At 28.3% G+C, this 23,470-nt stretch overlaps 2 protein-coding genes across 2 annotated transcripts; both read left to right on the top strand.

The window, feature by feature from the left end:
* The first annotated feature begins 2,145 nt into the window (after window positions 1-2,145).
* On the top strand, window positions 2,146-5,494 carry LOC114179941 (probable LRR receptor-like serine/threonine-protein kinase MEE39). The gene is made up of 8 exons (XM_028066455.1): window positions 2,146-2,867; window positions 3,259-3,315; window positions 3,411-3,515; window positions 3,602-3,697; window positions 4,127-4,345; window positions 4,429-4,544; window positions 4,634-4,894; window positions 5,149-5,494. The coding sequence occupies exons 1-8, from the start codon at window positions 2,207-2,209 to the stop codon at window positions 5,335-5,337; spliced, it is 1,704 nt and encodes a 567-aa protein (XP_027922256.1). The 5' UTR covers window positions 2,146-2,206; the 3' UTR covers window positions 5,338-5,494.
* Window positions 5,495-13,044: 7,550 nt separating this feature from the next.
* Window positions 13,045-14,661, top strand: LOC114176310 (probable xyloglucan endotransglucosylase/hydrolase protein 33). Its single transcript, XM_028061302.1, has 4 exons — window positions 13,045-13,329; window positions 13,429-13,529; window positions 13,680-13,888; window positions 14,013-14,661. Exons 1-4 carry the CDS (start codon window positions 13,101-13,103, stop codon window positions 14,407-14,409), a joined length of 936 nt encoding a protein of 311 aa, XP_027917103.1. The 5' UTR covers window positions 13,045-13,100; the 3' UTR covers window positions 14,410-14,661.
* The last annotated feature ends 8,809 nt before the right edge of the window (window positions 14,662-23,470 follow it).

Here is a 23,470-nt window from a genome sequence, read left to right on the forward strand (position 1 = left end):
TTTATTAAAATTGTTTGAATGTTTACAAGTTGAAATCAAACATATCTTAAGACTCAATTGAAAAAGAAAAACTAAAATTGAGATTCCATTTAAACAAAATATTAAGTAAAAATTGACTTGAAACTACGTATAAAAGTGTTTTAATATATATTCTTATATAATATTACAATTAATTATTTCTTTTATATGATTTATCTTTTTATTTCTATAATATATTAATATATTATGAATAATTATAATAGTTAAATATGTATTTCTTAAATTTATTTAAAAAATACAATAATAATTATATTATTTAAAAAAAAGTAAAAATAAATAAATAAAAAAAACCTGTACGGACTGGTTAGAGACTAGTTATTAAAAGAAAATGTAAAATATCTATGAAGGAAATTTGAAAAGTCATAACCTCCACCCGTACCCAAATTTGAAAGGAATATTTTTATTTTTTATTTTTTACCTACTTATCCTAAAATTGAATAATTAGTGATATAAAATGAGTTTATGATAGTTCGACAAATTTATTCATATAATCTAGCAAAATTGATTGAGTTGAATTACATTATTCAATTCTTTGACTCTCGTAACTTAATCCATATGACTTTTTTTACCTATGTTAAAGACGTTATTGCCTTTTGCACCTCCACAATTATTAACTATATCTCCATAATAATATTCAAAATCTTCTTATCATTGCATTTGCACCGCATTATCATTGTTGTTGTTACTAACATCGCGGAAAAAGAAGAGAGAACACTGCAAATGAAAAGAAAAAAAAAACACCGAAAAATAAAATTTTGGAAAGCATTTTGAACCTATGTTTTTTTTTATAATCATACTTCAAAATATCAATTTTATTTTTAAATATAATTATTTATTAAATTTTTGATGTATTTTATTTTATTTATGAATTATTAATTTTTTTTTTAATATATTTTATTTTATTTTTAATAAATATAATTTTATTTTATATATTAATTTAATAATACTATAATATTATTATCTATTAATATAATATAATATTATGTATATTTAAAAAATATATATACACAGACACTATCGCATATCGCATTTGTATTTACGGAATTTTTCCAAAACATATTTCATTCAAGTATATTTGGAAAAGCTAATTCCGAAAGACAATATATGCATTCTGAAAAATCCGTTTCAAAAATCTTGTTCCGAAATACATTTCATGTGCTCTGTTTTAGAAATTTCATTCCGGAAATTTTGTTATAAAGATCCCATTCCAAAAAATTTCAGAAAACCTATTCCAGAATATATAATCCAAAAATCACTTTAATAGAAGGTAAAGTGATCTTTTAAAATTTGAAAGGGTGGTAAAGAAATTGTAGGGGTGTAGGGGGTAAAAGCATCCAATTGAGTTTTTTTTGTTGTTAATGTTTTTACACATTATTTTATTTTAAACAATATTTATACACCATTACTTCGTTGTTTTAGTCTAATCTACCCATATATATACTTTTTTGCACTAAGATAATTTAGCAAAATAATATTATTGTAATTGTTATGTTACAACAATTAGGGAAAAAGGATGCATTTTGTATCTCTACATTTTTATATGACATAAGCTTGAAGCAAATGGCTGAAATGTGACTGCTACACAGTTTCTCTCATTCTTCTTCTCCTTTTTTAGATAAACAACAAGAACAAGGTGCTTTCACTCTGCCGTATCAGACAAATGGCCGAACCTTAGGAATATATCACACGCATGTCACCTTTTACAAGGGCCGGTTTGAACCCTGAATCCAAATAAAATAATAGATTGTTCAAACTACCACAAAGTGTCACATTTCAAACAAATTGTACATGATACCTTTCTCTTATTCTTTCTCTTATTATTTTTTATGGGGTATTTAGAGAGCAAATCAGAAAAATTACAAAACTAATTAGACATAATCCAACTTATATATAAAAACGGTCGACATTTCTTCAGAATTCAAACCTTAAAACATTAAATTTATGCATTTTTATGTATGTAAGATGTTCAACTTTTTTATTTTTATTTAAATTTAGACTCATTTTTAAATTTTCAACAATTTCATCATCTTTTACTACTTTTTCTGAATTTTCTTCTGGGTGACGAGAATAAAATCTAAAAGTGGTGTTATGCTGATGCAGGGACATTCCATACTAATCATTTGTGTCAACACCACCTGCAACCATTGTGAACAATTTGTTGAATAGCATGTTATGTGTTTTCTCTTGTTCTATTTCAATGAAATTTCAATTGTTGCTTCTCCTGCTTTCCATCACCCTTTGTCTTGGATCTTCTCAAACTTCTGTTCATAATTGTGTCCTTGATATTCAATCTTCTTCAGCCCTGGTTAGTTCGAACTGCGAATTGTACAATTGGGGAGGGTTTATCAATGGCTGTTGTGGACCATATTTTGGTGATTACCTCTATGCCTTGGGGGTGAGGGCAAACGAAACTGGAAAAGTATTCTTGAATCCCTCAGAGCAGAAAAACTGTACGGCATCAATGGAAGCTTTTGACAACAAATTTACTTGTTCTGGAATGGAGAAGCTAACTAGTGGAACTGGTGGTTGCTCTGATTACACCATCATAGATGTTGTTAATCAGCTTGGAAACAACCTTAGGAGATTGGAGGAAGAATGCATGCCTTTGAGCACAAATGGTAGGCCAAATGAAACTTGCATTGAATGTTTCAAAGCATGGGAGGATATCAGTGCAAAACCAGACACTACAAGAGGGTCAGAATCAGCAAATATCAGTTCTTATCTTTGTAGGTTTGCTGTTCTTGTCTCACTGACAAGCACAAGAATTTATGATGAGGAATCAATTCTAGAAGTTTATAAATGCCTTGGAGATCATGCCCTTTCTGGAGGTGAGATCTAAAACTAAGATTTTTTTTACATATGAAGTAAATTTGCCTAGATATTAAGAAAATAGACAACTCAAAAAAATATTATTGTTCATGGAGTAAGTTGTGTAAACTCACGACTTCAAAAACAAAATCATGAGGACTCTCCACGACTTATCCTATGATCAATAATACTTTATGACTTGTATATTTTTGTTGTGAACAAGTTTGTCCGAGATATGTAAAAAAAAAACCTAAAACTAGAGTTACTTTACTTTTTATTTTGATAGGCAACAACAACAGTTAATATTACCCTTTCTCCTTTCAATCCACCGGTTTTACTTTCAACTTTTATTCATGAAAAATCATTTTTATAATCTGAGTGATTTTGAATTTGGCATTCTCAATGAATTAGGATTAGCTTCAGGTAATGAAGAAGTGAAGGCTAGTAGAAATGCTAGTATCAACTCAGGTACATGTATATGTTCAGGTTGCTACCAGATATGATTCATGATGATTTTGTGAAACAATACATGACAATTTTGTTGAAAAACATAATGGCAACAGGTCTCTGGATTGCATTTGGCATAACAGGAATTATAGTATTGGTGGTTCTTGCCGCACTAGCATTATTTGTCACAAGAATGAGAAGTGCTCCATCAGTACAACATGGTACTCAATACCCAAAGGCTTTTGTTCATTTTTATGGTACTGAAACACCTATTTCTCTTTCTAATGTAACACCATCTACTATCCAGAATCTGATTCACCTTCACTGAAGATAACTTTGAAGGATGTTTATGTAGCAACAGACAATCTCAGTGCTTCAAATTTCATAGGCCAAGGCATAGCCGGTAAGAATATAACTTTTACTTCTGGAATTGTGTTTTCTATCCTCCAATTTGTCCAAACAATGCCCAACTAAATCATGAAAAGAGAAGCTTCATAAGGAGAATATTTAAAAGGGTTACATGTCTCAAATATTATACCATTTAAGTTGTTTACACGATTTGATATGTTATCGCTTGAATGTCAGCTGAAAAATGTATTTAACATATCAAAAAGAATATATAACGTAATTGGATTAAAATGATTATATTTCTTCATTTTTAAAGTTTCAACATCAAAATATATCGAAGTTTGTAACATAGACGAATTCCAATTTTAAGTCAAAGTTTAGGGACTAAAATTATATTTAACCTTATTTAAAAGGAGATAGCATGAAGTATGGGAAAGATAAAAACTGAAATTCTATTTTTAACTTTTGATTTGGGTGACTGAAGGGAAAGTGTACAAAGGTGTACTCTCCAACAATCAATCTGTTGCAGTGAAGCATATCACCAATGAATGTTACATGGAGACATTTGTCAGAGAAGTGAGAAGCCTTTCTCATGTTAGGCATCACAACCTAGTAGCTTTACTGGGATACTGTGAAAGTGAATCTGAATGTTTTCTGGTGTATGAGTTATGCCACAATGGAAACCTCTCAGAATGGCTATTCGGTATGCTTCTTCCCCTCTCTTTTATTCATTCAAAATTTCCTAAGCTTTTTTCATTATAAAAGTTCTTGAACACAAAACAACAGGCAATGGTAAAGTTCTTTCATGGATTCAAAGACTAGAGATTGCCATTGATAGTGCAAGAGGCCTTGAGTTTCTCCACACCTACCCAAATGGCTGCATCGTTCACCGTGATATAAAGGTATACATACATATATATACACATAGTATCTTTCTAGTATTCACATTCATTCATTCATTAACTCATGTTATTTCATGATGTGTTGTCAGCCATCAAACATTCTTATTGATGCTAACTTCCAAGCAAAGCTTTCAGACTTTGGGTTGTCCAGGGTTATGGAGTTGGGTCAATCCTATGTGAGCTCAGAAGTAAGAGGAACATTTGGTTATATTGATCCTGAATATAGGACAAATCACCATGTAAAAGCCTCAGCAGATGTCTACAGCTTTGGAATAGTGTTGCTGCAACTTCTATCAGGACAAAGGATCCTCAACATTGATTTCCAGAGACCAATGTCTCTGGGTAAAATGGTGGGTGATTACATTCTAAGAACTTAAGGGTGTGATATCTTTTAAATCATAATAATATGTTAATAAAAATTTCCTAAAAGCCTTCGACCGAAATTCTGGATCCAATAACTTTATCGTATCTTCAAAACTCTTAGATAAGTCTAAAGTAAGTATTATATCAGAATTGTTCCATGATCACAGACGACCAGGATTGTATAATAAGAAAAGAAAATGAAAGTCTTTATTATTATTCACAAACTTGTTCCATGTTTCAGGCCAGAGATGTTGTTAGAGGTGGTGATATTTCAGAATTTGCTGATCCTAAACTGAAAGGGGAGTACTCTGTTGAAGCATTTGACATAGTACTAAAGCTAGCTTTGTCTTGCATAGGGCTCAAGCGCCACAGGCCCTCTATAGATGAAGTGTTATATAGCTTAGAAAAGACACTCCATATTTCTTTATAAGCTAAACCTTCTAATCCTCAAGAGTTTATACATAAGGCTAAAACTCATGTAAAAAAGGTAACAAATTCAAGTATTTTATAGCCATTTACTTGTATAATTCGATAAGTAGAAAAAGCACTGAATGATTCATTTCAAGTAAAATATTGTGTATTCTGAAGATTATAAAGGACTAGAAAATGTTAGAAGAGGGATATGGTCATAAATTACTTTGAATTACAAGGCAACATGTTCTATTTGATAACTACAGATAAATGAATTTAAGTACTCTATACAAAGCTGTATCATAATAACAGAAGCTGGTATACACGACCTAGTTAATACAAGGTAAACTCATGCTACGTTATACAACATAGTCAACAATTTCTCTTATTTTAGCATGGATAATGTTTTTAAAATTAAAATTGATAAACATGATCAAATAGTATTGGTATTTCTCAAATAACTTGATTTTCTTATAAATGGACATATATTAATTTAAAATAATTAGTATAATTTAATAAGGATTAAATATGTTTTTAGTCCCTAAATTTAGATGCAAAACTGAAAATTGTGATTGTGATATCAAATTTTAATATATTTTGATCCCTAAATTTTAAAAATGAATGAATATTATCTTCTTAATTTAACATCATCAATTTTTTTTCCATGTGGTAAACAATGTTTCTGCTCTTGAATTAGAAAGATTATATATATATATATATATATATATATATATATATATATATATATATATATATATATATATATATATATATATATATATATATATATATATATATTTAAAGATTAGGGATAAAAATATATTAAAATTTGAGACCGGAATAAATTTTAATTTTACATCTAAGTTTATAGACTATGAACATATTTGTCTCATTCAATAAACATTTCTATATATCTTTAGAAGATTCAAAATATATTTTAAAATAAAATTATAATAATAATAACACATTATTTTTACTTATTTAAAAAAATCGATCTTAAAATTCATAGATGTTAGTAGGATTAAATTGGGAGAAGAATTAGAAATGATGAAACGACTTGAGTGAATAACTATTGCTTTAGAGTTAGAGAATTCAATCAACCAATTCACATAATATTTGCCCGAAAACTGGATCTAAATCTGCTAGTTCGTTGAGTTTTTTATTCTTAAAAAAATATTTGAAAGTAAAGAAGGGACTTAAGTATAGCAATACAAGTAAATATATTGTATAGAAATTGCCTAATTTAATAATGAAACTTTGCTAAAAAAATTTACTTTCCAATCTTCTATTATTTTCATTTGTTCTATTTCTTTGTTTCTTTTTATTTTCCATCTTATACCAACTCACTTTATTATCTCAATCGGAAACAAAATACATAATATGGACAAGGAGGAGTAAATCCATTTCAAAGTAAATGTGGCAAAACAAATTATTCAATCTCATAGAGATTCAAACAGCTCATCTCGATAAAAAGTTTAGAAGAAACAAAAATAATATACTCAAATTTTATATATTTAATTATTGTCACTAATATAACAAAAGTATATATAATTTATTATTGAAATATCTTTATATGTTTTCTCTTATAAAGAAATGATAGTTTTAAAGTTGTATTTGATATGAAACTTATTTTAAATAAGTTTTTCTAATTTCATCTCTTTCACGGAATATTCCCATATTTGATAATAAGTTTCAAAAGAATTAATATGAAAATTTCCACTTATAATTCCAAAGAATTAATATGAAACTTTTCACCTATAATTCATTGTTGAATCTTAAGGAATGGTTCATCTAATTTAGCAATTGAGTCCTTAGTATCATTGTTGAAAATAGGTGAAGAAGTAGATTTGTATTGTTTTTATCTTCACTATTCTATCATTTGAAAAATAATTTATTATTTAATTCTTCATCAATATACATATTTAAACAAAAAAAAAAATTAAGACTAAATTTTTTTATCAAAATCTAATAAAAAATTGAGAGATGTAATTACTAACAAAAATCTATGTTAATCAAGTTACATCTAAAAAATGGTTATGAAAAAACATGTAATACATAACTTTTATTTCTTCATCAAAAAATAAATATACAAAAAATTCATAAGATGAAAAAAATACTAAATATCAAACTAAAATTTCACTGTCAAGAGACATAAGAAACTTACCTCTTTTTTTTTATCTTAGAGAATGAAAGAGAATCGATGAGAGATCAGAACGAAGAATAAATTTGTCTCTAACTTTTTTTTAAACAAAAAGCAAAATGAAGATATGTAAGACCAATAAATAAATACAATATGTGTAAAACTTAAAATGAGGAAGAACAAGAAAAATATTTCAATAAATTTTATTATTTTTTATTGTATTAATTTTATATTTTATTATTTATTAACATTAAATATTATATTTTATAAAATAAATAAAAATCAATCTTAAAAAATTAGTTTAAACAAATTTTTGGGGGCTATGCCCCTTAAAAGCCTTCTAAGATCCACCGTTGGATTCAACTCATGAGCGATAACAAGTGAAGAAAAAAAATCATCAAATTTATTGACTCCATCCATATGCAGGGTTGCAAGCTTTCAGCTTTGGGAAGAAATTTTTTTTTTTTTTTCTTCATTTAGTTAATGTTTTGCATATGTTAAAAAAATCAAGATAGATAATTATTGTAATAATTATTTTTATTGTCATATTTGTTTTAGTATATGTTCTTGTAAGTATAAAACCATGTTATCTCTTGCTCATCCATCTTCATCTTCAGGTGCTTGAAAGTTTTCGGTGTTATTGCAGTCTTAGTATGGGAGGGATGGTGACATTATGTCATATCAAGATGTTTTCAGTTTGTGAAGTGTGCAATGCAAAAACTACTAAACTCAAATAAAGAAATTTGGAAATTTTGGGATTAATTAGTATAATATAATTTATTTGTGTAAGTCTTATTTAAGATATTATAATTTATTTCAACACTAAAATATTTTTAATAAGTATTTCATTCTTATTTAGCAAGTAATTAATTTAATTTGGTTTAATGAAGACATATTTAGGTTTAGGAGGCCTATGAAACTATAATTTCTTTAGGTTAAATATGTTTTTGGTTTCTTAACTTTTAGTGAAAATTGAAATTAGTTTTTTTTTGAAATTTTAGACTAATTTAGTTTCTCATCTTAAAAAAATTGGTGAATTTAGTCTTTTTAACTAAATTTTGTTAAATTTATTTGACATTTTAAACGTATTTATCAGCTAACATTGAAGCGGAAATGAATTCAACGATGTAAACAATTAAAATACTATCATGAGATATATTTGAAATATCAAAAATAAACTTAAAAAAGTCGTTAAAAAGAATAAATACACATATTTCTAAAGTTGGAGCATTATATATAAATTTGAATATATTATTTTAGTTTCTCAAAATTATCGATAAAATTAACCAAAAGTCTAGATAAAGTATTATGATTAGTTGATAATTAGATAATTATCCCAAAGTATGAACTACTATAACTTCTAAAAGATCGAAGAGTTTCAAAGACATCATAACAAATCAGCAAAAAGATCATGTGATTTTAAAAAAATCATCTCATATTGTAAGAATAATTTTCATAAGTATTCATTTATTTGTACACGCGAAAAATAAATATAGAAATTATATTAATAATATTTTGTTAATATTTACTTTGAATAATTATTATAATTATATGACAAATATTAATATTTATTTACGTTTGTGTTATGTAACTTAGACATAATTGTTTGTAGGATAAATATTATAATAAAAATATTACATGTTATGTGTTATAATAACATTAAATAATTAAAAAGTAATATAAAATAATATTATAATAAATAAATAAATTTACTCATTTCAACTTATTTTGTGCTCTCCTAACTTAATGGACTCAAATTTAATTTTACTTATTTTAATTATATTTGTTTATTTTTACTACCAACTGAAGTTAATTTGTCCATTTAGTAGATGAACAATATTTATTATTTTGATTTGTAAGGTCTTATTTTTTCTGTATAAATCTCATGAACATATTCAAATATATAAGTGTATGTAAAATTTTAATATAAATTTGACATTTATCATGATTTAATTGATCATATTTTATAAGTAAACAACCCATTTTAATTTATAATTACAGAATGAATGAGGTACTAAAAGAAGAAAAATATGAAATTGATGAATTTTTTATGATTTTGCAGTAATTTCTCGAAGGGTTAAAGATGATGCAGTTGAGCCCGAAATCCACGACTGAGTTCTAGTAAGATAAGATCTAGAATGTGACTTTTGGAGCTGAGCCACAACAAAATGGTGCTCAACACTTAAGACGGTGCATGATTGAGTCATAAGAAGGTGGTGTTGGGCTCTAGAGGCGGCATAGACAGAAGAAACCCCTCCAGAGATGGAAACCTCTGTGGCTAAGTGCCAAAAGTTAGGTTGAGCACTGCCTAAAAATTTCTATGAATGAAGACCTTAAGTCCTCATTAGAAGCATTAAGTAAAGAGTTAGGAATGTAGCAGTAGAGTAGGAATATGTCTGTGAGGCTCGAGAGAAATGCGCTGATTGTAAATCCTATGTGTAAATGCTATTGAAATTGCATTGTAACATTTTATGAGTAGTTGAACTTTCTCATATTGAGGTTTGATGTAATCAATTCTAATTTTATGTACTTCTATTTCTTGGATATTTATCTATGCTTTCATTCAATAGTTTGTGGTTTGATTTATACTTAATGATAAATTGACAACTCATCTTGGAGAAATCACATTGGGTTTGAAGTCCTTAGGTTGTAGGCTACAAACATGGGCCTAGATTTACATAGAAAGAGTTCTACAAAGACATTGAATGATTTGCATATTAAGTGGACAAAATAATAGTAATGCAGTAGAAGAAGATGAGATGAAATCCAATCATGACCTCTACTTCACTATATATATATATATATATATATATATATATATATATATATATATATATATATATATGTAATTACTATTATCTATATTTACATATACTCTTTATTCAAAAATTCAAAAATTACCTATCAATACACTTGCTTTTGCTCAATTCATGTCGATACAATAACCCCATTCGACTATTTTACAACTGGTTTGGTGTACTTGTCAATAGGTTACATAGATAACTCTTTTGAAACTTGATCATTTGTGATGTTGGTGCTTAAGCCAAATGGACTAAAAGATGTTGTGGCTTTTGTGGTTTAAGTCCAATGAACAAAAAATTGTTGTGACTTTTGTGACTCAAACCTAATGTACTAAAATTCTTAACAAAATTTTACCACGTCACCTAAGATGAAATTCTTCTCCTAATAGGTTCCTATTTCCCCCCTTCAAAATATCATTGCACTTCCGGTATGTAAATGTGACAGGTAATTCAAATTGGGGAAATATGGCAATAAAGGGTAAATTAGTACAATTTTCATGAGAAACTACCTTTTGACAAAAAAAAAGAAAAGAAGAAAAAGTAATTAGTAACAGGTTTAATCAATTTTTTATCCATAAATTCGTAACTAACTTCATAATGACTACACTAGCGACATTGATATGGGTGCATTTTCTGTATATATACTATAATTTATCCTATGAAAACTGTTAACGTCACACTCTTTGAAGTTTCCATTACCAGGTGAATTTCACATGGATCTCACTAAATAGAGTAAAGTCCACTTTTCTAGTGAAATATTCCCAAAATTCAATTAATAATAGAAAGTGGCTTGCAGCATTCATATCTGCAATATACCATTCTAAGAAAAGGAGAAAAAAGTGGCAACATGTTGGCAAATAAAGCACCTTATTACAGTAGCAGCTTTCTGTTTTATATTCCCCTCCAAGCAAGTGGAGCTGTATCGCAAAATCTGATCGAAAATGAAGTTTATAATTAGAAAACAGTAAAAACTCTTCCAAGATTAAACCTAAATAACATTTTTGTTGGAAATTCAAATATGATTTAAGTTACACATGAGATAGAAATGAAAGAGTTGAGGAACAATATAAATAATTTAGAAAACTCATAAATATTTAGACGAGGTAATTTACAAGAATAATTTATTTATTTGAAAAATTTAAAGTTCTTTAAATTAAAATGACTTATTTGAATAAAGTAATTGAAAGTAAATTTAAATTTAAAGAATTTTGGAAAATATTTTGAATGAATAAAATATAAAAATTTAAAATATCTTCAAAAGTATAAAAAATTTGAAATTTTACTCATTTTCATTTTATTTAAGAAGGTCGAGTCGACCTAAACTGAAAGTCAAATCAAATTGAATTGATCCGAAGAACAAGTTAAGTTGATCTAAATTGAAGGTTGAAATTACTCGATCATAGTTGATGGTTCGAATCTTTTAGAGTCAACTTAGACCGAAAGTTGAAACGAATCATTCCAAATGAAAGGACTAATTTCAAATTTCATTGAAACTTAAAGGACAAAAAATATATTTAACCCTTTAAAAAATTAAGATAATTGAATTATCCTACTAGAGGTGGGGTCAACCAATGAGGAAATTTAGTGGAAGAAAAAATTTGCGTGAATTCTATCCATTAATAAATTTTGAATCCCTTTTTGGTAGATGCACGCAAATTGGCCTTACCTGCATATTTGTCCATGCTAATTGCTATCTATCATAATCTCTACCTTGTTTTCATTCGCCTATTTAAGATTGAGTAAGTAATTGAGTGCTGCAGGAAAATGTAATTCTGTGCCATAACTCTCACTGTGACAACTACCACCTACACGTCCTTTTTCTTTCAATGCGATCCCTGCAACCTTTTCATGCTACTACTTCACTACAAAAGAAAATTACAAAAGCAACGTCAACGTGCATAGTCTGAGATGTACCAAGTTATTTTTCTGTCGCATCAGATTCCTCTGCATGCCAGCTAAGTCACCTCTGTCACATTTACTCAATTGCTATATCATAATTTAGTCAGCTTCATTATCTTTATTATATGCTAATCCAAGCTTATACATTCATTGATTCTCCTGATTAGTACATTTCACAGTGATTTTTACCCACCACCGCACCATTATCAGCTTAGCAATTTAAGTAGAAACCAGACATGCATTAAGACATTGCTAGATCTGGGAACTCAGACCAAATTTCTTGCCAATTCAACCAAACTCAACCATCCTAGTTTTGTTCCTTACTTTATCTTATTTGGTAAACCCCTTTTTTTACCTTCTTCCAATAGCATTATCATTTAGAGCCTCCAAATTGGATCATGTAATGTTAAACAGTAAAAGTATTTAGAAGTCTCATGCTGGTTAAAATAAACCACTTGAATTTAAGAGGGTAAATGAAATACTAATACTTGAGTGAAGGAAAAGTGTAGGTCTTCATCATTGTGCAAATTGGAAGACAAATCCAATCAAAGTTTACGCGTTTTTATGAACATTAGTTGCTCCCAATTGGATCACAGCTACAATTACAAATTTAGAAGAATAAGACATGTAACAGATGCTACAGCCATCAAACATTAACTTAAACTCCATTCCCATTTCATGCTCCCAATATTAGGCCAACCCCACAACACAACCCATGCCAAACCTAAACAAATCATCCCCACATGACTCTTTGGATCTTTGCCTTTATGATCCAAGACACCTACCAAAAAAGATACTGTGAAATGACTAAAGGAAAAAGGCAATTAGCAACTGGCCAGCTAGAAAACAACTAAGCAAAGATTATGAGTCCCATTCATTAAACCACACCCAATATATACCCAATCAATCTGACATGTTTTCTCCTCACATGTCCACAAAAACATGGCACCTTTGCAACAAAAGCTACCCTTCTCATATCTACTCATCCTTTGCTTAGCCACTGTGGTTTCTTCACACAACAGACCTTTTACAGTTCCAAGTGTCACACGCTTGACGGATTCTTTTCCCACTGTCCCAGTTGATCAAGCTTTTTCTAAGGCCTTTGGGGCCTCCAGTGTCCAGTTTCTCAGCAATGGGTCCACGGCCACACTGGCTCTCGACAAAGTCTCAGGTTAATATGAACAACCTCTTCATTTAGTCAAGTTATAGAAATTTTCCAAGTTCCTTGTTTTGTTTTAATCATTTCATAACAAATGCTGTTATTCTATAGGCTCAGGATTGGTATCACAAAGAAGATACAACTATGGATTCTTCAGTGCTGCAATCAAATTGCCCTCTGGTTTGTCACCTGGAGTTGTTGTTGCCTTTTATGTAAGCTCACTTCTGTGCTTAAGAGTCTTCTGTTATCATATATAGATGGTAGCACAGACACTTACTTCATTGACAAGATTTTTTTTTCTTACTATTATGTACCATTAAGTTCATGAATTTGCTCAAGAAATTAACTTGAGAAAAATTCAGCTGTCAAATGCAGATAAATTCCCTCACAACCATGATGAAATAGACATTGAAATTCTGGGTCATGATAAAAGAAATGACTGGGTTATTCAAACAAATGTGTATGCCAATGGAAGTGTCAGCACAGGGAGAGAAGAGAAATTCTATTTCTGGTTCGACCCAACACAGCAGTATCATCTCTACAGCATCTTGTGGAACAGTTATCACACAGTGTATGTTAGATAAGTCTTGTTTCAGTCTTGAAATTGAAGGAATATCACAATGGAAAAACTATGCATGATTAGTATTTGATTTCTTATCTTCCTTTTCTGTAATGAAAAATTGTGGATTTTGTAGGTTCTTAGTGGACAATATTCCAGTGAGGGAATTCATACATAGCAACACATATCCTTCTGTTTATCCATCAAAACCAATGTCGGTGTATGCCACAATATGGGATGGTTCAGAATGGGCTACTCATGGAGGCAAATACCCAGTTAACTACAAGTATGCACCATTTGTTGCTTCATTTGCACAAGTAAAACTGAGTGGCTGCATATCTGACCCCACTGCACCAGTTTCTGCATGTGCTAAGGTCAATCCTTCAGCTCAAGACCCAATCAATGGACCAGAGTTTACTAAGCTATCACAGCAGCAAGTAGCAGCTATGGATTGGGCAAGGAGGAAACTCATGTTTTACTCTTACTGCAATGACAGACCCAGATTCAAAGTCATGCCACCAGAATGCCACTAATACAAATTTATTGACACAGATTAAGGAAAGAGAATTTCTGAAAACAATTTATCAGTAATCATGAAGGAAGCTGTATCAAAGTCATATTTTTTATATTTTTTTTTCACCTGAGTGGAGAATAATACTATTGTTGGAAGTTAAATTCTTTGCCTCAGTATCAGAAGAAGATGGATAAATTAATTGTTATAATATATTTTTGTATGTATCTATACAAATTTTAAGTCTATAAACTCTATATATAATTTAGTGATATCTAAGGTATGATTTCTGTATCCAAATGTGGGATATGAATTGTGAGACAATGAGTAATTGAGAAAACAATATAGTTGTAAGTTGTTGCTTCTGAAATGGTTTAATTATGGTTTGTGTTAAAAGGGCAAGAAGTGACTATTTGGGCATGTACGAAATAAGAACATTGACCTAAAATAGAAGAGATGAAACAATATAATTAGGCCATCCAAAGGCATGGCTTTTGAAAAGGGTTATAAGTAACATAAGTAGCTTCCTTCATTAATGGATATTAGGGTTTAGTTGGAACCTCAGCAGACAGCAAACAGGGTAGACAAACTACATAAGGTTAGTTGTGTATAGCCTTTAGCTATGGGGCTGAAGTTGGAGAAACATATACACTGGAAAATCACTGATGAATTTAGAATTTAGAATTTAGATTTAGTATTTATAAAATAATAACAATAAAACTTTACATAATACAATATCGATAATACAGCTAAAGTGAACATTACAATTAAAAATAAGATACCTATAAAAGGGATCCTTACAAAAGTTTATTAAATCATTTTTTGTTCTTTATTTTGTAATTTTCTGATCACTACAGTACCATTTGGTTTTTCTTAAAAAATACGTACCTGGTTTTGTTTCAATATTAAAGGATTTCAAGAATTTTGAGAAAGTCGTATTTTTATATATTTTTTTATTTTTATTTAATTACATTTCAAAAAAAAAAATTAACTTGATAACTTTACTTTTAAATTGCTCTAACCAAATCAATAGGTTAAAAAGACAATTGTTTTCCCCACCTCCTTGGTTTCTTCATGTACCTCTATGAAGCAGTGTAAAAGATCGAAATATCTTTCAATTAAATGTATAAAATTTTTCATACTCACCAAAGCCCACAAGATAAAACAAAAACCTCTCATGAGCTTTTCTTTCTACACCCCAATTTTCTTATTGCACCCCTTTAACTTTTAAAATCCCAAATTTATCCTCAGTTCACTAAAAACCCTAAATCTTAAAAGGAGGTCTTTTCAAAGATGGGCTAGGACTGACTCGTGGATCAAGTTGACAACTCTATCTTCCACACACCCCATCTCCTCCTTCGCTTGATGTTTCCTACTCCATTGTCATCGTGGTTGTATTCTTGGAACCATTGTGTGTAGTTGTGCAAAATAAAATGAGTTTTTGTTCATATATGAATTTTTCAAATTGTAGAATTTGAAAAGTCATTATAGATCTTGGAATTTGTAAGCATTTAAAGTGTCAGATTTTCCAAAAATTGTAATCTATGGTACATGTCAATGGTTAGAAATGTATTTCACTACAACTAAAATTACTTTACACAATGACATAAAATTATGATCTAAATTATAAAAATCGTGGTCTAAAGATTAGATCACCGTTTTTTAGGTGTGGTATAGGTAAATATAGTTATAGGTAATAAATAACGATTTTTAGTACGACAATACTTTTCAGGTTAATTTTAGACTTCACTTATATTTTTAGATTACATTTTTACTGGTTTTGCCTACATAGTTTAAAACAAAAATTATATAATCATAGACTTTCATGATATTTATACAACATTTAAAAAAATGTTGTTTATTATATGTTAAGGTCATATTTATTTAGCCGTCTAATTTAGTGTGGTTTAAACTATAAAATATTGTAGTAATTGTGCAATGCATGATGTGCTTTTGAATTTATAAATGTGTTATGTTCTTACCGAGTTTGGGATCCGGAGTCCACAAGACAGGTGGCAAAATGCTGAAAGTATTTTTGCAAGATAGTTCGATCTTGACATTAGGAGATTTACCCGGAAAAACTCTCATGTTTAGGTACGTAATAGTTTATGGATCAGATTGTATGTGTAAGAAAATCTAATTAGTTTTAGTGGGTAATGTTCCCTGGTTGAGCTCCTTAAATTAAACTGAATGAGAGTGATGATAAATAAATATCACACAAAGAGAAGACACAACGGTTGGGAGTCATAGATTATCTTTATGAGTGAAACTGTCGAGCTAGAAGTGTGCATTAAAGTTATCTTTTAGATTAGGTACGTACATATTCTAAGTTCTAAATTGTACAATTTAAAATATTATTTATTTATGAAAATTATACATTATAGACTGTGATGGATTCCGCAATCTAAAAAGTATATTAATAAATAAAATATATTTTAGATAAATAATTAATTCAGTATAACAAATATTTATATATTTCATTTTTATTATAAGAAAAAGATACAGTTTTAATAAAAAAAATAGTTTAATTTTGTTAATTTATTTAAACGCCTTCAATAATTAATGTAATGAAATACATATTTGATCTTATTTGTCTTTAGTTATTAAAGTGAAAATTAACGTTAACATACAAACTTTAAACGAACTATTAAATATTTTAAATTTGAAAAGGAAAAATGTAACGATCCTTTAATGTTAATTAGATTAATTTTTCTTTAATAAACACACGTTATAATCACAAAAGACTAAATATGCATTTATTGGCTTAATTATTAACAAAATTTAAATAAAATTAACATAATGAATCTATTTTTTACTAAGATTAATTTTTTTAATAATACTAAAAATAAAACATATCAATATTTATTAATAAACCAACTATTAACTATAGATTTTGGTCATAAAATTTAGAACATAATCTTCATAAAAGAACCCAATTTGGCAGGATATTACCCTAATACCCATATTTAAATTGTCAACAATTGTTCATTATGCTGGTTTTTTTGACCTTTTACAGTTGCATTTTGAATTTGTTTTTTCACGTACTACTGCACTGCCGCCAAATACTGCAGCTAATTGAAAGCTTTCTTTTTGAAGTGAGATAAGCTTTTCAGCAAGCTTTTACTACACTCCATTGAATTAAAGGGTTGTTCTCCTTTCCACTTTTTTTTATTCTTCTTCCCCAAGACTGGTTCTTATTTTTCTTTTCTTTTTTGATGAATCAATGTTGTTCATTATATGTATAACAAGTTCATGTTGTTTCTTGAAGCTTGAAGATTAGGTTCTTCTTCTACTTCTTTCCAGTTACCATAAGCTTGAAGTTTAGTTTTTTTTGTTTGTCTCTTTTGTATCTTAGTATGTTTGTTATTATAATGTGATATATTACTTTTGATCTGATTTAGTTTTTGTATCTTGCTATGTTTCTTTTTCACAATCCACTTTGTATCAGTAATTCTTTTTCCTCATGTCGCTGCCAAATAACCCTTGAAACCCTCTTCCACCCTTCTCCATTCCCAACCCTAAAAAACTCTCCTTTCTATCAATGACATTGTTTTATCCCACCTTTTTCATTGCGTTTTGTTCCAATAATGTTGTTGTTGACCCTGTTCTTTTGGAATCTTTATTGATGCTTGGTTCAATATCTTTTATAACCTTTACTGATGTAGCTGATTTAGAAATCAAGGATCATGAGCTAAAAACTTAAGAGATATTTTGTTTAAATTATCTGAGATGTGATTAAATTATCTGAGATGTGATAATGCATTTTTTTGTAATCATTGAAGAATTAGACTAAATCAATATTGTTAATTTTAATGCTTTTAATGTGGTTGTTTTGGAGGTCAAATCTATCTAAAATGATTTTAAGTATTTGGGGAAGTAAGATTTCAAGCATCTTTTAAAGTAAGTACATGATTTGAATTTCACTGTGATATTTGATTGATTTTATAAAAAAAGATCCAATACTATTTTCCCCGTTATGTGTGTGGGGTTTGATGTTGTTCTTTATCACATGTAGGTAGAGGATTAACATTAGAAAAACTCTTTCATTAACTCAAAAGCATGATCCCACCACTACAGAACAGACAAAAAATGAGCAGAAGGTGATGAAGAAGATAGATTACTCAATGAAATGGAGGAACTAACTAATGTTCAAAGAAGCTTTTTTGCTAAAAGAAGAACCAAGGTTGTTAGCTATTAAATTTCATTGTTTTTCGTTGTGATTGGATGTGCACATGAATGACTTTTGGAATCTATGTTGTTAGATATGCAAGTGCAGCCATGTAGTATCTTCCCAGTGTTTGATCAACAGTGACAAAGACATTAGTAGGTAGTTACAAAAGAAGTTTCATATTCTTAGACAACAATGAAGTCAACAACTTTGATTTAGGTACCAAAAGCAAAGCTTCTTCATCTAAGTCAATAGTTTTTATTCACTACATAACTAGATAAATCATTATTAACGATAAATTGTTCTGATTTTTTTCTTCATTATTAGTTGTAATTTTAAGTTAAGCCCAACTTTTGCCTTCAAGTGTTTTTCACCTTGTGGATATGACCTTTCTGTATTCTTCCAGAAGCAATTGTCCCTTTTATCATGGACTACAAGAATGATTATCTTAAACTCATCCATCTTCTCACAATTAGTGCAAAGGAATGTTCTATTATATTTAATGTTTTTAGAGCTTGAGTTGTTTTTGTAATTGAATGGTGTTATTTGTGGTTAATAATATCTATTAATGTTAAGTTGGCTATAATGTCCTTATACTCTAAGCATTCTTGCATCTTCTGGTGATAATTCATTGTCAATTGGATTGTTTGTTTAATATGTGATTGTAAAGCTTCATTATGACTGCATGAATTGCATGAAACATACTACTAATTCCATGTCAATTATGTGACTGAATATTGAAAAGCATCATGCTGACAATGTTATGTGATTGTTGGATTAGTTGCACAAGGCATTTGCAATCTTTGTCATCGACTCCTTTGTATGATTGCATGAAACATATTGCTATAAAAACAGGTGTATTGAAGATGCTATCAGATTTGAGGTATCCCAACAAAAGAAATAGTTGGTTGGTATGGAAAGCTAAGTAGGCTTGGTGATATTTGTGAAGATATCTTAATGGTAGCCTTACAGGGAAATTCAATTTCAAATACCTTTGTTTGACTTCGTTGTTTCTTTCTCTTTAAGACTAAAAAAATGGAGATTTTGGGTTTCCTTCTCGCAATGATTAATTCTCTTTTTTCTGATACATTGTTCCAGGATGGTGTATCAACAACATGATGATCTTCTAGAGAAGCAACCAGTACCTAAATATAGGTCAAACATGCTTTTATCTTTTGGTTATGCATATTCATTGTTATGACTATTTGTGTATATATCAACCGTGCTTCTATCATTGTAGTTATTGTGATTATGTTTTGGTACTTTGAAATCATTTTAAAATTTTTGTTCTTCTGGCATTATGCTTTTGGGAAGAATGTGAAAGTCTTACTACATACTGGTAATTGAGGATAAGAAAATGTTGCATGGACTAGAGATGAGTTTCACAGGTTTGAATATAAATTATTGCATTATGATTTAAGTGAAGATTATTACATTATGATTCAAGAGATATTTTACTTCAGGAATTGTATTTTTTTTCTTTTGCAAAGCTGCATGAACCATTTCTGTTATCCAATACCAAAGCTTTCAATACACATGTGGTACGTGGGACAAAGCGAGTTTTATCTTTTTTACTATTTGATTTGGTTTGAGTGATTGCATTGCATTTTTTTTTTTTACTTTATTTGATATGAGAGTAATACATTCATTTTCTCTGGTGGAGATTCCAGAATTTGATTTCAGTGCAAAATGCAGGTAAATTTTTTGCCGTTTTCATTTTCTTTTATGAACTATTAGTTCTTTGTTGACTATTTTGTTGTTTCTAAAGATTTTTTATTAATTGACCAATTAATTTCATTAATTACTTTTAATTTTCTAATTATGAATGAATTGTTTTTTATTTCATACGTTTTGAAATTTTTTAAATTTATACGGTTACAACTAATAATTATGTAATTAATTTGTAAATATTTTTTTAACAATGGACTGATTTCATTAATTATTTTAAATTTTTTTTAATTATGAATGAACCCGTTGATATATGTTAATTGAATTGTTGCTCCTTGCAGGTACAAGCTCTTCCTTAGCAAATGGTAAGTTGTTGGGTCTAATTGTGGAATTTTCCTTGACAAATAAATGAATTGGAGATTGCAGTTAAGATGGAGGTGGTGTTTGAAATATTCTTAAGATGCTTTGTAATTTTAAGATAAGTTGGAGTTTAATTCTGACAAAAGGCACTTATCAAGTGTAAGGTAGCCATGGGATGGAATAAATGGTTTAGTTTCTAAAGTCCCCTTTAATTTTGAGATACTCCTTCCAAAAAATATAGAATGGAGTATAAAGAGGAAATTGATGGAGATGATTAATGTATAGTTTCTTCTTATAGATTTGGCTCATTATATTTATTGTATATTTTTCTTTGGATTGCAATGCTAATTGTCAAAGATAACCCATCTAAAGTATATGATATGTGCTTAATTTATTATTTATTTTCTTACTTTTATGAAATGTGGTTGTTATGAACTTTCATCTGAACTCATAGAAATTTGTGGAGTTTGAGAACAGGATGAAGATCATAGAATATGATTGTAAAAGTATCACCACAAAATAATTTTGCCTTCTATCAATTTGATTTCTATTGACATTTCTTTGTCTTTTATTACTCTGCTCTTGGCTTTTGTCTCTATTGGTTTGAAGGGAAAAAAAATTCAGATTTCTCATACAACAGAAGAATTTTTTTCTACAAAATCAATTTCAGCAAAAAATTTGGATTACTCATAGAGAACATATTTGGCTCTTGAGAAGAGTACTACTTACATTGTGATATTAGTGTTATATATAGTCAAGTTTTTTGCTGAAATTGATTTTTCTGAACAGAAGTTCTTCTTTTCTTATATGTTGTTGTTGCGAGGATTAAAATTTTTTTCATTTAGATGAAAGAATAAGGCAATGTATGTTATGGTTGTGAAATTTAAAACTTGAATTTTGATATTTGGTAGAGTTTGATATGAAGTTGATTTGATCAAACTAAATAGATGTCATTATTTTAAACATGTGTTATTGATTTAGAGAACGGTCCAAAATATTGTAGTAATTATCGATGTGTTGAACCTTGCTTCTCAAAATATTTTGAGAAATTGCAATATTTTAAATTGTGTTGTATTTTTAGCGTAGTTAGAAAAAAATCTTGCTTTATTTATTCAACTATTTAAAGTTATTTCTTTATTTCAATTTATCATTTTTATATTTATTTTAAGTTAAAATAATATTATTTATAAAAAAATCATAATAAGTTATTTATACAAATATTAAAAAACCAAACAAAAAAGTAACGACGACGGATCCCAATAACAGATCCAGTAACATTAAATAATTTCAAATACTATAACACCATACTATTATTCGTACAAACTTAAACAATTATATAATATGAATATAAAAAATTAAAAAACTAAATATTAAAATACATACTTAAACATAATTATTTTTTCTGCTTTTCAAAATATTTTATTAAATTTTATTATCCTTATCATTATTATAAGTAATACTTTGATATTATTAATTATACTTTTTTATACTTTTATAATTCCTTATAATTATACACCATATACCACTTCAATTTAATTATAAAGATATCACTTATTTAAACATAATTACTAACATAAATAAAAGAAATAAGCAGTATAAGTTGAGAGATACAGTACAAAAAAAAGTTAATAATAGAAAGATATAATTACTGATACGTCAATTTTTTATTAAGTTCAATTTAATACCCATACTTTTTAATTTATTTCATTTAGTACCTAAATTAATTAAAAAATTCAATTTGATCATTTTTATTAAATTAAAATTAACACCGTGTCCATTATATTGACTAAGGCTTTTAACAATCAATCATTTGATTGAATTTTATTTTATTTTGTCAGAGTATTATTGCAACATGTTCATTTCTTATTATTTACGACACAAGTTATCATTGTAGTTAAACTTTTTATATTTACATGTCGGAAGAGTATTTTTATAACTAAGTTAACATTTTAATTACATCTCCTAATACTGAAATCTTCCATTTTATTATTATACGTAATATTATAATTAGTATTTAATATTCATTACATATATACATATATAATGAACAATTTTTATAATATTTATTTCATTAAATTATCAAAGAAAATTATCTAAAATCATAACATTTATGAAAAAAAATCACTCATGAATACGCGCATCATATTCACCATTTGTGTAATCAATAATCAATAATCCAATCCAATTATTTGTTATGTATCAATAATTATTTATTATAAACTCAATAATATTTATATTAATATTAATATTTGCATGTATTTCTATTCAAAAAATTTAATCACAATTTCATTTTATCGTAAGTTATTTTAATAGGAGTTGCATTTTTTAATGTGTTTGTATTTTAATTTAAATTAATTATTTATATCTCCATTTACTTTTGTTTACAGTATTTTAAAATATTTTAAGTTTTAACTTATTTATTTGTGTAACTGCATATCTCAATACATATTTAATATTTCTCTTTTCGTATATATGTCAATGTAATTTTATTAGAAACTTTAACAATTATTGTTACATTTATTTTGTACGAGATCATAATACAGATTATACTGTTGCATGTAACATTCCAATTTCAGCAGCTTAAAGCTAATAAAAATAAGGAATTTTATTATAGTTCCAAAATAGATAATTCAGTGTACACAATATATTAATACAGTCTTACAAAAGATATGACTATAAAAATATATCACTTATACACTTAAACTAAACTAATAAACTCTATACTTAAACTGACCACTGCTAAAGCTCCCACTAGAAACCTCCTCCTCAACCCTAAAACGATGGTTCTTCATCCTCCAGAAGTGCCTTTGAGATTGCAACCACACTTGCTCCCACCGAATAGGTGATCATCGCAAAAGGAAACATACAACACAAGACAGGAACACAA

The sequence above is a fragment of the Vigna unguiculata genome, chromosome 3 (genome assembly GCF_004118075.2).
Source record: "Vigna unguiculata cultivar IT97K-499-35 chromosome 3, ASM411807v1, whole genome shotgun sequence".
Taxonomy (NCBI): Eukaryota; Viridiplantae; Streptophyta; class Magnoliopsida; order Fabales; family Fabaceae; genus Vigna; species Vigna unguiculata.

Excerpts from the sequence above, each read along its gene's own strand:
- LOC114179941 (XM_028066455.1), top strand. The coding sequence starts at position 2,207 with ATGTTATGTGTTTTCTCTTGTTCTATTTCAATGAAATTTCAATTGTTG. Across the intron at positions 3,516-3,601 it reads TGCTCCATCAGTACAACATG|AATCTGATTCACCTTCACTG; the intron begins GTACTCAATACC and ends TCTACTATCCAG. Across the intron at positions 4,346-4,428 it reads CCTCTCAGAATGGCTATTCG|GCAATGGTAAAGTTCTTTCA; the intron begins GTATGCTTCTTC and ends ACAAAACAACAG.
- LOC114176310 (XM_028061302.1), top strand. The coding sequence starts at position 13,101 with ATGGCACCTTTGCAACAAAAGCTACCCTTCTCATATCTACTCATCCTT. Across the intron at positions 13,330-13,428 it reads GGCTCTCGACAAAGTCTCAG|GCTCAGGATTGGTATCACAA; the intron begins GTTAATATGAAC and ends GTTATTCTATAG. Across the intron at positions 13,889-14,012 it reads TGGAACAGTTATCACACAGT|GTTCTTAGTGGACAATATTC; the intron begins GTATGTTAGATA and ends TGGATTTTGTAG.